Source organism: Asparagus officinalis, unplaced genomic scaffold, assembly GCF_001876935.1.
Source record: "Asparagus officinalis unplaced genomic scaffold, Aspof.V1 AsparagusV1_Un483, whole genome shotgun sequence".
Lineage (NCBI taxonomy): Eukaryota > Viridiplantae > Streptophyta > Magnoliopsida > Asparagales > Asparagaceae > Asparagus > Asparagus officinalis.
Window position 1 is genome coordinate 62,999 of NW_017972748.1, and position 15,156 is coordinate 78,154.

The 15,156-nt window shown below is 35.5% G+C and overlaps 1 protein-coding gene across 2 annotated transcripts; it reads right to left on the bottom strand.

Moving 5' to 3' along the window:
- Positions 1-332: 332 nt before the first annotated feature.
- On the bottom strand, positions 333-12,723 carry LOC109827862 (thiamine pyrophosphokinase 1-like). Of its 2 annotated transcripts, none has more exons than XM_020394882.1 (6): positions 12,475-12,723; positions 12,278-12,374; positions 4,513-4,585; positions 2,705-2,806; positions 1,109-1,358; positions 333-682 (listed from the first exon to the last, which is right to left on the bottom strand). In XM_020394882.1, exons 1-6 carry the CDS (start codon positions 12,617-12,619, stop codon positions 558-560), a joined length of 792 nt encoding a protein of 263 aa, XP_020250471.1. In that variant the 5' UTR covers positions 12,620-12,723; the 3' UTR covers positions 333-557. The 2 variants fall into 2 exon arrangements, with proteins under 2 accessions (XP_020250471.1, XP_020250472.1); XM_020394883.1 differs by having other exon boundaries at positions 12,278-12,379; positions 12,475-12,598.
- Positions 12,724-15,156: the final 2,433 nt, after the last annotated feature.

The window sequence follows — 15,156 nt, forward strand, 5'->3', positions numbered from 1 at the left end:
AATTCAGTCGACCAGTTAAGCACAATCACCATGATCAACTATTTGATTTTCACATCTTCTCTGTCGACAGACAATCAATAACACAGTATGCCAAGAGGCTACATAGATTTAGTTGATAGAACCATGAAGCCTGATGTACTCGCAAATACTTCACACAAGTAAAAAACAAAGTCAATTCAGTCGACCAGTTAAGCACAATCACCATGATCAACTATTTGATTTTCACATCTTCTCTGTCGACAGACAATCAATAACACAGTATGCCAAGAGGCTACATAGATTTAGTTGATAGAACCATGAAGCCTGATGTACTCGCAAATACTTCACACAAGTAAAAAACAAAGTCATCGTCCTCGAAAATATGCTGCTAGTGCTCTCATACCAACAGTCCTTTACAAGCAGCCGTTACATTGTACTTGAAACAAAATAATCAGGAATACGTACTGTCTATACTGAATTACATATTAAGAATGCAATAGTTGATAATAACAAGTATCGTTCTTCAAGTTATATTAACAGGATACAGGCTATGAGTAAAAAATGAAAAAAGGGGAAAATCACTTATGCTCTTTTTTGATGGATATCGTCCAGACAAGATCAGAATCCGAATGAACCGTGATTTTCTCATCACAAACAATGTTTGAAGTACTAATTAAACCGCCAAAGCTCATACTCGTGTTAGCTGCAAAAAAATAAAAAATTCCACCTTGTTAGCCAGAGTATTGACAAAAGTTTGCAGCCAAAAAAGATGTTCAAAGTCTTTAGATCATCAGATGCACTTTAAAGTGAACATATGTATGTGTCTGTGTGTGCATGCGCGAATGCATCAATGTGAAACTAATTTTACGGTTAAAATTTACGTCCATGGATGATGAATTTATGATACTAGTTTTATGACATTGGAAGAAATTCTTTAATAATTTTCACACCGGTATAAGGTCACAGACTGCTCATTGGTGTAGAACACCATGGTTCGGTTCCTGTGTGAAGAACTAAAATGACCCAAAGCATTCAAAGCTATTATATAAGATAAACACAATGGTCTTATACTAGACTCCAAAAATTATAATGCCATAACCTCAAAGCAAAGTCAAGTGATGTTGCTTACTCAGATTCCATTGCAGTCCAGTTGTAGTGGTACTCGATGATGGTGTACCCAGAGGAAAAAGTCCACAGTTTGGGCCTTCGACCGAAGGCTGTATACAGATCTTGTGACGATGGGTTTTTGGTAGTAGATGGATCAAGGAGTCATCTGATAGAAGAATAATTCTGATATTTGAGAATCGATATAGAACATTGAGGTTTCCAACTTCATGATCAAATCTTCCTCCAAGTGCTCCAGCAACAAGAATGCACAGCTGCAGTTAAAACATGTAAATATTGGTTCCTCAATGAAAAGATATAATGGAAATTTCAAAAACTGATGGATTGATATAACACAGAGTGACGACAGGATCACCCTATCAATGAGAATTCTAAAATCACATCAATAATGAACTAATGATTTAAGGGTCTAAGTTCACACAAGATTAATTGATTAAATTAACTAAGCTTTAGAATGTCTATTCTAGGAGGTATCAAGTCTTTCTGAAATAAAATATTATTGGTAAGCGGATATGATGTCTGATTCCAGTCATGAAATCAAAAGTACAAACACTGGATATTTCGGGGTTAATTGGATCGTTAGTCCCTGTATTTATCTCCTAATTGGACCTTCATACTTATATTTTAATTGCTTGGATGACTGATGATGTAATTAATTATTAGTTCAATTGCTAATCACTTCTAATAATTTTTATCAATTGACATAACGGATTTCGATGACATGATTAAAACAAATTATTGATCATTCACATAACATATTTATTTTTGTGTGTAATAATTTTGATCACTCACGGAATGCAAATTTGTGACATGTTGGGCAACTTGTATTGGGTAATTATATTGCATTTGGTAGTTTGTTCGAGGAAATATTAACTTGTGACATATTGAGTAAGTTATATTGCTTAAAAATGAATGAAAATATACCGCTTGAATTCACAAAAGATGTTAAAAGTGACTAGCAATCCAATTAGTATCTAATTACATGTCCGGTTATCCATGCAATTAAAACATAGGTAGTGAAAGTTCAATTAGGAGATAAATACCGTGGCTAACAATCCAATCAACCCAAATTTTACTGAATAGAGATCTTGTTATATGATGAATCAAAGTTTAGGTACATTTTATTAGTTTGACACCATTGATCTAATCAACTTATGTTTTACTGACAAGTGACAATTGTTCATTGTTCACACCAAGACATATCCAGAAGTTTCAAGCCTTTTTATCTTAACTGGAGGCAATCATTGCCATCAACTTGTACCAATAACCATTATATCGCCATAATTGAATTTTTTAGCACCCACAGATGTATAAAAGTTTCAAGTTGTTTGACATTTGAATTGGAGGAAATCAATTATAAGGACCATGGTTAATATAGGCAAATGCAGAGTGTACTACAACTGTACTACTCTTGTCTTATTAGACACAAAAAAGTGGGTCCATAGCAACTCATAATTTCTCTTTGCCGTTTACAAAAAAGGATCCAACTTTTTCTTTTTTGTGTCCAGTAGAACAAGAGTAGTATATCTCTTGTGGCACAATTATCACTACTTATTAAGATATAACATACCTGAGGTCATTTGACTAAAATATCACTTACATTAGGTTTCTCAATGTCCGGTGTACAGTCACAAATATATGATATGCACTTGTGTAGATCTGTTGTGTCTTGATCATGTGAGGCATCCACTATGTTGACTCCCTGCCATAATAAAGAGAAACAATTAAAATGCTTAACTCCTACAGAAACAAATAAAATTATGCTACACACTTAAAATTGTTGATGTAGGAAAGAAATGGAAAAAAATAATATAAAACTATCGCACCATCTACGCCTCCTTTATCTACTAATTTGAGTGAAAAAAACAATAAATTTAGTTACAAAGGGACAGGGAGATGAGAGGAGCAAAAATTCATGTAAAACAGTTTCATATCACTATGTCAGAAACAATTACAATAGGTCATATGTCCTAAAAGATAAAAGAAAATAAAAGCCACAAGTAGTCATGAAAGGAGAGTTCTACACTTCTACTCTTTAACTGACAGGAAAAAAAAGATCTACATAAAATTAGGAACACAAGACTCCAAACAGTAGTTTGTATACACTGTCGATCGTTTGAAGCCTGCAAACATGTATCATTTGCCTTTTGGCTTTATGTCTGGCAACAAGCTCTTCCACAAAGTCATATTCTTTCCCTCCTTCTAGACTCTTTTTCTAAAAGAGGTTTTGCTCCTTGATTGTATAAGTTAGCTTCAACCATGTAGACTCATTTTGATGATGTTCTTTTGTCTATAGAACCGAAGCAATTTCCTTCTGGATACAGGACTCTTCCATCAATATCTACCTACATAAATAAATACATGTTCCTATTTCCCAGCCACTGTTTGCCTATACAATTAAAAAAAAAGAATCTTTTACTCCACACCGGTGAAGCTTACATTAAGAAAATATCTAAAAATTCCAGTACATAATTATATATGCCTTTTATGACAGGTAGGGCACCACCCAAGCAAAGTAACGTTAAGCACATTAAATATAAATTCTGCCTATGCAGCGGAAGGTAAATGTCACTTATGAAAAAACAACAGAAGGCAGAATTGAAAAATGTTTTTCCAGTTAATAAAAACATACGTTGTAGAGACTAACTGTACCCGTTAGCAATAATTACACAATCTAGCAACACAAATGGTGAAAGCATAGTTGCGCGATTCCCTGAACCCCCCTCGAATCGTCGTACACTTCATGCGAACCGGTTCCCGTTACATCTAGGAACCAATTCCCTCCGATTCACGAATTAGTTCCCCAAAATCATGGGGATGCAACGTCCCTTTAAGTGTGTACACGCGCAAGATGCAATGCAATGTGTGCAATCGAGTAAAAGGATGTGCACAGTAGAATATATGAGTCAATGACTTTATTATAACTAAATATCTATGTTAATTAAATGTGAAATAAAACCATGATCCCAACACAAACTATGCAAAAGGAGAAACAGAACAAAATAATGAATTTCATAAAAAAGAAGCATTTAAGTATTTTGTATGCAAAAAATTGAAATGTATAATTAGCTTTCAAGTTTCTAGTTAACTACTATACACTTAGGAAAATGGTAAGCCATAAGCGCACCCAATTTTTTTTTACAACATACCATTGACTGAACTTTCGTACCAAAGCAAGCTACCCCCATTAAATCCAAATTTTCTAAGTGGCGAATTGCGTACTTGAATTCGTACCATGGCCCGCTACGTACCATGTGCAATGAAACTATGGGTGAAAGGAAAAACGACATGCCAACAAGATATTTTTATTCTTTTCAATCTGCTCCAGCAACAAAGAGGAAAATACAATACAATGTCCTGGGTCACTTGGCAAATATTTGAGTGCTGTAATAGGCAGAACAAACTTACCAAATTGATGTAGTATTCCTTTACTTCTGATCTTATTGAGTCCATATCTCCTTTGATTACATCTGGCTTGTGTCTGTTTATCATTACAGTAAAAGAGTCAAGTTTTTGTAAAACATTCTCCGATAATTGCAATTAATAGATAAATCTAAATGTTTAATTTAGATTGAGAATGCATAATGATAAGAAGCACAAAGATTTCTCGTTATCAATCATTTAGCAGTGGTCACAGTATCCATTGCCATTCCTGTATAGTCTTTGTCCTTGCTTCAGGTTGATATCACTGGTTGTGATGGAAGTTGTAACTAAATCTTTATATATAATACACGTAAACGTTAAAAAGGCTTCCTCAATGATTGTATGATACAAGTTGTAAGTTAAGCTTAATATATAATGTGTGAAAGGGTGTAAGGATTAACCATTGCTTCACATCAACCTACTTCAATAACACACATACATAATGGCAGCACTCATCTAATGAATAGGTTTTTCAATGCAAATGGTATTAAAGTTTTGAAATCAAGTACTTCATCTTCCCTCGAATACTGCAATTGTTAATGTTTAGAAGGCATTAGGCCCTGGACCTAGCACATAGCACAAAAGCACCTACGAAGGCGCTTAGGTGAAACACATGCGTTTTTTTAGCGTGTTATAAATTCAGGGTGATTGGCTATGTTGTAATTGAAGGTGCAACTCTGTAGCAAAGAGAGAGGCTGAAGGGTGAACGGAGACACTAGAAGAGGAAGAATTGTTTCTCAAATATCCAACATTCTATTCTTGTTGTTTCATCTGGAATGGATTCAGATAGAGTTTTGATCGTACACAGAGTTTCGAATGGATCCATTTTGACCTGATTTGTCTTTACAAGTTAGTCCTTTACTATAACATACTCATTTTGATGCACTATGGCCAGCTATAAGCGACCCATGCTGAGGTAGGCGCTTTAAAACTTGTGTGAGCAACAGGAGTACTGCTTAAGCTTAAGCAAATGTCTAAGCAGACGCCCCTCTTTTTTTTAACAATTCTGCCAATTGTTCTGAAAACCCTATTTTTGTTGTTTTATCTGGAACAGATTCAGATACAGAGTTCGATTGGATCCATTATTATGCAGCTTGTTCTCTTCACTAGTTAGTCTTTAACGCAACATGCAAAGCATAAGTGATAACCTCGAAATCTACCAAGAGGTGTTTTTCGAGTCCACGAAGAACAATCTCCAGATCCACGAAGCACTTTTAATCCACGAATAAAATATTATAAGAAAAATTTTATTGATAAAAAAACAATCTATCCACAGGGTTTACAATCATTCTTCTTAAATAGAAAACATAGCCTATTCCTAATAGGAATAGAATTTCTAAAAATAGAAAATATCAAAACATTTTTTAAAAACTCTCTATAATAGAGGAACCAATTAGTCCAACATGAATCAAAATTGAATTTGTTTCCTATCCTACATAGACTCCAATATTAATTTAAAGCTGATTACGTTCTAATTTTTGCCAAAAAGAGCACTGCTGATAGAATTTCGAAAACTTACCAATCAAGATGGCTCCATTTCATCAAGAAAGGCAATTTTCATATATAATAAGTTCGATTCTGCTTTCTGGATTAGGAGATATTGTATTTTCTTTGCGGTCAAGTCAACAATGCAACTATATTCGTGTTTGACTCATGACGGTCCTATGCTCTATGAATTTGTTCATTATGCGTCCTACATCGGTCTCCCCATGTTAAAAGAAGCTCAACCCCGAGCCTGTATTAGTTTGAATAGTAGCTTCCTCGATAAACATTTTTCTTCACCTACGTCGATCAGCTGCGCCTTTTACTTAAACCACTTTTCCATCTGTTGTTTTGCCTCCTCAGCTAGGACTTCATGCACAATTCTTTCATCTCCTTCTCTGTGGACCCACCACTAAGCAAGTTATACATATCATGCTCGCAATTCTACCCCTCTCCATTGTAACGTCAGCCGATGAAACATCATCATGACTACTTTTAGGAATATCATGCACGATATTCATCTTCACTAACATATCGCAATGAACATCAGGAATCTCATGTCTTGCACCTTGGGAGGAATCTAGCAATATAATTTTCCTTTTTAGTTACAACTAGGGCATAAACCTCTTTGCATTCTTCAAATCTTCTATGAAGGTCTAGTTGTCAATCCATAGGAAGACTTTTTTTCTTAGTAATCTTTATCTTTGATGACTCCAGTTCCATGATCGACATAACTAAGTAGTTTTCTTTGTTGCTTCTTCGATGCTCTTCACAACTCCAGAGTCTTGCTCATGGGTAGATTATGGTTTCTTAGCCTTGCCACAATCATAACTAGCCTGAAAAGTGAATCGTTTCTTAGCCTTGCCACAATCATAACAAGCCTGAAAAGTGAAAACTCTCCGAAAACATCCATGACCAATATCCTTTATTATTCTATCCGAGTTGTCACTCCACCTTCTTTGCTAGACTGATAGTATCATGTAAAAATCTTTTGCAAAGACACGTCATTGCTTGTAATCAAAAGGTAGGAAATGCTCTTTTAATAATTTCTTCATGTTCACCCATGTTCTAACCGAACTCTTCAATCGACAAGCTCGATTCATCTATACTTCGTCCCACCATGCAGATGTTTTCCCTATAAGTTGGTCGACTACTAATTCAACCTTCTGATCTTCTGGGATCATTATGTACTCGAAATATCTCTCCACCTCACAATCCAATGAAGAAAATCTCCTGTATGAAGTTCCTATTGAAAGATGATAACTTGAATCCTCCAAAATCATAGTTCTCTCGTTTTTGGTAGCCTTTACGATCATCGCTATTGGATTTATGTTGTAGAGTACGATCTCGGCTTGGCAACCATTAACTAGATCTTGATCCTGTTCCAATTTTGAGAGCTCTAATGCCAACACAAGTTGGTCTACAGAAGCTCTGTACTCTTGTAACTAGATTGTAACAGCACGAGCTTCGTTTGCCATCGAATTAGAGAAATAGGGCTCCGATACCAATTAACGCAGCACGAAAGTAATAACATCGGAATCCACTAAGGATGTTCTTTGAATTTACGGAGAACAATCCTCAAATCAACGAAGAACTTTGAATCTACGAAAAAAATATTATAAGAGAAATTTTATTGATAAAAAAATGATACATCCATACAATTTACAACCTTCTTAAATAGATAAACATTGCTCCTAATAGGAATAGATTTCCTAAAAATAGAAAATATCCATGTTAAGTATAAGGCAGATGCTAATCAATGCAGGAGAATAAAGTGTTTATCAAGAAAGCTACTGTTCAAATAAATATAAGCTCAGGGTCAAGCTTCTTTTAATAAAGGGAGACTAATGTAGAATGCATAACAAACAAATCCATAGAGTATGAGACTGTCATGAGCCAAACACAGATACAATTACATTGTTGAGTTGACCACAAAGAAAAGATAATATCTCCTAATTCGGAAAACAGAATTAGTATAGTTATATATGAAAATTGCTTATCTCGACGAGATGGAGCCATCCAGATTGGCAGATCTCAAAAACTCTATCAGTCGTACCCATTTTTAGAGGAAATCTCAAAATAATCAGCTTTTAGTTTTTTTTAATAAAGTTAGAGTCTATTTAGGGTAGGAAACAAATTTAATTTTTCAATTTAGGCTGATTTATTTCCTCTATTATAGAGTCTTTTAAGTAACTTTGAAGAATTTTTATTTTTTAGGAATTCTATTTCTATTAGGAATATGTTTTGTTTTTCTATTTAAGAAGAAAAATTGTGAACTCTATGAATATAGATTGCTTTTTATCAATAAAATTCCTCTTATAATATTTATTTCCTGGATTCGAAGTTCTTCGTAGACTCAAAGATCGCTGTTCGTAGATTCAAATAATATAATTTGGTGGATTTTGAGGTTATCACTTCTGCACGGCGTTAACTGATTTGATGCATGACGTACACGTATACATGGACCATCAACTTGATGTGTTTAGGATTAATTAGGATTTTTACTTTTTTTGTAGAATTTGATATTATTCCATGTAATCTTTTCTAGTTAGGATTTGTTTAGGATATAATTTTAAGATCTGTTTCTAGTTAGTTAGGATTTTATTTGATTGCATCTTTTAGTTTTGTTAGATTTTAATTTGATTAGGATTTTGATTTATTTTCATGATTAGATGCTTTCTTATTCCATAAATAATACGTGTAATTCTCTATGAGGAATAGACGTTGATTAATAAAGTTTGAGTATGAGAAATCTGTCTAGACATATATATCGTTTGCATTTGGCATGCTAAGTGACATGGGTGTGAAGCTCTTAGGCGTGAAGCCTATTTTTTTGGAGTGAAACCCTTAAGTGTGATGCCCTTTATCTAAATCTTCTCCTTGTTCAATCGTAGTCATCAAATAAAAAAGCCTCACAATCTTAACCTTGACCCACTCCAAACAATGTTTAAAAATATCCCTGTAGCATTACTATTCAACAAAGAACGTTAACTCAAAATACCGCCAACAAATGAATAGTAATCCAAGATACTGTTCACAAGATGAACAGTAACCATCAACCTATTTATGCGCCCCCATCCTCTATTTCCCATGCTGCCGATTGCGTTGCATCAAGACGTCAAATAAATATGAATAATTATCAAAGGCCACATGTTTGAAACTCATCCGTAGTCGGATCGGAGCAGTCAGTGGGCCATCGATGAAACGAAGGTCGTGGGAGGCGATGACTCCTTGAGGTCATAGTAGAGATGCCTCCTAGGCATTCTATCAAATGTTTTGTGTGCAACATTGTCGACTGGCATTGAGCGGCTGTCGAAAGTGAGAAGGTTTGTGCTTGTCGTTAGCGGGAAGTCGACAAAGGTGCGGCGCCGCGAGTGTTGCTGATAATGCTAGTAGTAGGAGGGTTTACGGGTGTTGCCCACGATACTATCAATGGGAGGTCTTGCAGGTGTTCGGGTGTTGTCCACGATGCTTTCAGTGCAAGGGCGTGTGGGTGTCGTTGTAGATGCTAGCAGTGCGAGGATAGCAGTGTGGGTGTAGGAAGTTTGACTACAGTGCGGCATATCATTCAACGGTTGGTGTGCTAATGAAGGTAGAGAAGATGGTTGTAAGAAATGAGATTTGGATGCTTGTGAATTTTTGGTTGAGTTGAGTTTGGGAGAGCGATTTGGGTGCATTGGTGTTTGGGATTAGTAGGATTTGAGTGGTGAAGGTGTGTGGATGGTGGAGTTAATGACAATTGTGGAATTTTGTATGGGAGCTTGAGATGATGTGCTGGTAGGGGTTTGCAGTGGCTTGCATATGACATTGGATGAAAGTTGTGGATTGAATGCAAAGGGTGATGGGTGATTGGTTGCAGTGCATAAAGGATTGGCTGGGGCAATCTATGGTGAAGAGGGGAAGTTGTCAAGGTAATGCTCGAGGGCTAGCATGGTGGTGGCATGGAGGGAGCTTGAGTGTTAGGTGCTAAGTTGCATAGAAACGGATATTGGTACTGGTTCCAGTGTGGATACGGGTACAAGGCATGACCAATGTGTAAATGTAGAGTACGAGGAGTCAGGAACACAACTAGACAGACACACACACATATATTGAAATTAATAACTTACATGACATTATTATTGTTTTTCAATTCATGTGTTATTAGAATTAAGATTCCTATCGTGTTTCTTATTTCTTTTATTATGTTGATTATTACAAATTGGAAACTGCTCGTTTTTTAACTAGACAATCAAAAGGCCCTTGAAATTCAGAGTTTTGATCCCAAACATGGGCTTAGGATATGTGTCCAGAAGTATGACAAGTTTTAAGTTAGAACATATATCATACAACTGAGTGATGGCCTAAAAAATGTATGGATATATCCAATGAGTGTCCATGAAGTTTGGGTATAGGTACCTGTTGGATACGTGTCCAGTACGGGTATGGCTTCATGATAGAAATACCCGGGTAATGCGGGTTAGGTAAGGGTAGTTGCCACGGATGTGGGCTATGCTCGAGTGCTAGCAACGTAAGATTGCTGGAGGAGGAGGTGCTCAGTTGCTGGTGGAGCACAGTTGCTAGGGTCGAAGTCGTGAAGGGGGATCACAGAGATGAAATTTACGGTGAACCCCTTAAGCCCGAGGTTGAGGAAGAAAGAAGAGGTCTCTCTAAGATGAAGTAGATAACTCCGAAACCAATTAACGCAGCGCGAAAGTGATATCCTCGGAACTCACTATGGGTTGTTCTTCAAATCCATGAAAAGCATTCTTCAAGTAGAAGAAAATATTACAGAAGGAATTTTATTGGTAAAAAAATGATCTATCCATAGGATTTACAATCCTTCTTAAATAGAAAAATATAGCCTACTTCTAATAGAAATAGAAGCCTAAAAATAAAAAATATAAAAGCTACTTCAAAAATTCCATATAATAGAGGAAACAATTTAGTCCAATATGAATCAAAATTTGAATTTGTTTCATAAAGAGACTCTTATTTTATTACTACGAACAGACTAAAAGCTGATTATTTTCGGATTTCCGCCAAAAATGGGTACTGCTGATAGAATTTCAGAGATTTACCAATCTGGATGACTTCTCTCATCGAGAGAGGTGATTTTCATGTATAATAGTCGGATTCTGCTTTCCGAATTACGAGATATTGCCTTTTCTTTGCAATCTAGTCAACAATGCAACCATATCTGTGTTTCGCTCTTGATGGTCCCATGCTCCATATATTTATTTGTTATGCGTCCTACTTAGTGCTTTATTATATAACATGTTCATTTTCACGCGGTATGGCCCGCTATAAGCGGGCCATGCTTGCTTAGGCGCTCCAAAAATTGTGCAGGAACCGGAGTACAGCTTTAGCTTAACCAGATGTCTAGGAAAACACCGTCTCGCTTTTAAAGCAATTCCACCAATTGTAATTTACCTACTAAAAGTGAAGATTGATATGCTTGTTCGTTTTTCAGGAAGCTATTTGCTGGTTTGGTTGCTAAAGTGATAATTACGATCGGAAGTTGATTTCATAAATATAACTAAATTAGAGTGAAATGCAGTGGCAAACTTTATAAAGAAGATATATGTAAGAGGTAAAGACCATACTTAAAAAAAAATTCTTTCCACACAAATGTGTAGCTCTCACCGTGTTCACCCTCAGTATGATTCAGTGGACAATCATCTTAATCTATTCAAAATGGAAATGCTACGACAATTTCCCTGGCATTTTAGATCCCAAAGCAAGCCACATCTGCATCATTTGTAGTAATCTGTTGACAACTACTCTTCCTCTGTTACTCTAGATAAAGGTTATTTATTCAATCTATTGAGACATCACATTATGAAAATCTTGATACCACTACGTGAGTCAACGTTTCCGTCCTAAAAAAAATCCGATATGTTAGACTATAAAATTATAACCCTAAACCCTCACCACAACTTCAGAGTTTAGTGACTTTAAGAACAAATACTTAAAAGTAACCATTATATATCTTTATTTTTCACAAGTATAATCAGAACAAAATTTTGCATAGTTATTACTTGTACAAATACAATTAGCTTCAGGTTGAAATCATCAACAATTGTCAAAATTTCCAACAGAAATTGACCACATAATTTCAAATGTCAGTATGAACTTCACTAACCATTCACTCATTTATAAACGCAATCACAGAGTATAGATTACCACTAATTTCAAACTTTATACAGCAGTATACTTCTTCAACTTCAGAAATTTCCAAATTTCTCTAAAATTATCACAAAAACCAAAAAAAAAAAAAAAATCTCACCTCAACCGAACTTCAACAGGATCCTCATCCGGGAACATCTCCGGCATCTCGTCATAGATCCGATTCGCGCCGCCATCAGCACAAAGACGCAACCTTGCTGCTCTACAACCGGCACCAACAAAAAACCCCAAAATTAAACAAAAACAAACCAAAATCTACAAAAAAAAAATTCTAAGACCCCAGAAAGGATCACGTACCGTGATTCCAGATAAGAGGGGCGAATCGAGGGAGGCGCTGGTTAAGGACGACGAGTGCGTACGTTAGCGCGGGGCCGCTGTTGCACTGAGGAGGCGGGGGGAGGAGAAACGAAGATGAATGGGTCATCCATTTCGCCGGTTCCATCTCCTCGATGACGACGCTAACGTGCGCAGGTCGATAGTCGCACTGTGGTCGATAGTCGCACTGGTGGAGGTCGTCCCCTGATTTGCGTTAACGGTGAGGGGAAAATAAAGAAGAATTTTTTATTTATAAAAAGGCCCTCTACGTAATCTATTTTGCTTTTTATTCAAAAGTCGAGTTTGTTATGGGCAGCTGTCAAAAATAATCACGTACGTAGCCCTCTTTAAATTGTCTATAAATCTAACTAAACTTTTAAAATCATGTTTAAAAGTCTAACATAATAGTTATTGTTTGCTTCTGTGAATCGGGAACTACGGTTCTCGAGATTACCTGATTACGTTCTTGGCATAACGATCAGAAAGTAACAAACACCTCAAATAATGTACACAATGATATGAGGAGGAAGAATACGATGATTTCTATATTATTGTATGTGTCTATATGTTTCCGCGTGTGCTTATGTAGAAAGTGGAGATTACACTCTTAGTCGAACTAGACTTCTAACTCTGTTCTATTTAAATTATGAGTTAGTCATTTTATTTAAAATTAGTTAAAGCTACGGTGATCCGCCCACTCGATTTAGGTGTGTTATGCATAAGAAAAAAAGTTCACAATTATCAAATAAAAATAACTGCTAACATATTAGCTGTGCTCTAATAATGATTCAATATGACTAAGTGAAATTTATTTTAAAGAAAAACTATCTCCATACTAATTAGCTTTCATGTCTAATTAACACAAAGTCATCAAGATTTAATCATATTTGGTATTATTAAAACAACTTGAAACTCTTATATAATTGGATACTTTGTCGCAAGAGGTCACTATCCCAACAATTAGCGTGTCTCAAAAATTGGTAGCATTATAAGGCAAACCGACACCTAGTCGTACTTTGGATATCTTCCTAATTCCTACCCGTTGACTAATTATTATTCTTGTCCTAAAAAAACGTTAGTGTTTAAAGTCCCCACGCTTTCACGTTTAATTTTTTTTTGTTCTTTGCGTGGATTACACGAGAACCTATTTCATCAGTTAAATTACCAAACTATAGGGTTGATTTTGCAAAGTTCGAGTAAAATCTTACAGTGGGCCCCACTGAAAAACAGAGACACAAAAGGTTACGCCTTTTGACATCGTCACGATAACCTCTGCTCATTTCTATTATTTGGCGGTAGGGCTGTCGCTTCTTCAATTTTTCTGACTCAGGAACGTGATTCGCTGCAGCAAATAGGTAAGATTCAAGAATTTATATCTAGTCCCTTATAATTTTTTATTTGCATCATAACTCTTTTGTATACAAGTTGTTTGACAAAATTGCACTGTGGATAGATTGATGATTTGCTGTTTTGTGGATTTAAGGACCGACAAACTACTGCGCGCAAGTTGTTTGATGCAATACCTCACTGAAAGCTTAGCTATGTTTGAACCCACCATTGGATGAGCTTTATGGTATCTATTATTGAATTAAAGGATGTTAAGGATTTTATGGAATACTTATAAAGATTTAGGTCTAACGACTTTAATCATATTCACAAGTTTAAGATTTGGGAATAGTTCATGGAATTGTTTGGGAACTATGGATTATAATCCACTTGAGCTATAATGTATTTGTACATTACAGCCCATGTGGACTATAGTCCAAAGTGTGTGGTAAATTTAGTGAATTATAATCCATTTTTAAACTTTACATGTTTGGCAAATGAGTAGAGTGTAATCCATCATTGTTGTCAAAATGACCGAAAAGAACATGGAGTTGGTGGCGAGTTAATAAATAGGCTTGGGATTTTATGAAATCACGAGGGATAAGATTATCTTTTACCTGGTAAAATTGTATCCTAGCTTATTTTCTGGTGGATTAGAAGACAAAATAAGCCACTTGCCACATCTCAAAGTGGATTATAATATACTTTTATGGCTTATAAGCTACTTTAACTACTTGCCAAACATGCTCATAGAAGGATGGAATGGATGTTTAGTTAAGGAGGGTTTTCTAGATGCGATTCATGTTATTCACGGAAAACATGGTTTGGCATCACATATGTAAAGTAAAACATGTAGGATTATACATGTTGATTGTGGATGAAAAGCTTTTTTTTATTTCCAAATATTTTACGTAACAGTTTATGACTTTATATTTGAAAGAGAATGAGTATAATGGTGTGTTTGTGATTATGTGAAAACTGCATGGTTAATAACTAATAAATGATGATTAGTTGTACTTTCTTGATAATTGATGGTCCTAGAAAAATTTTAGAGTGTCAATTAGGTTTATTTTAAGATAGAGATCGAACTGTAATGGATGGTTTAGATGGTTAAAAAAAGGAAAGAAAGATAGTCTTCAAAATGAAAGGAAAGAAAGATAGTCTTCAAAATGATCGAACTGTAATGGATGGTTTAGATGGTTAAAAAAAGGAAAGAAAGATAGTCTTCAAAATGAATGTGAAGATTTTGATGGGAGAATAGTGAGAGCTGAATGTGAAACCAAAAAGTTTTTTTTGGTAGACCAAACAAAGGGAAAACTTCTGAAACAAATAGAACAA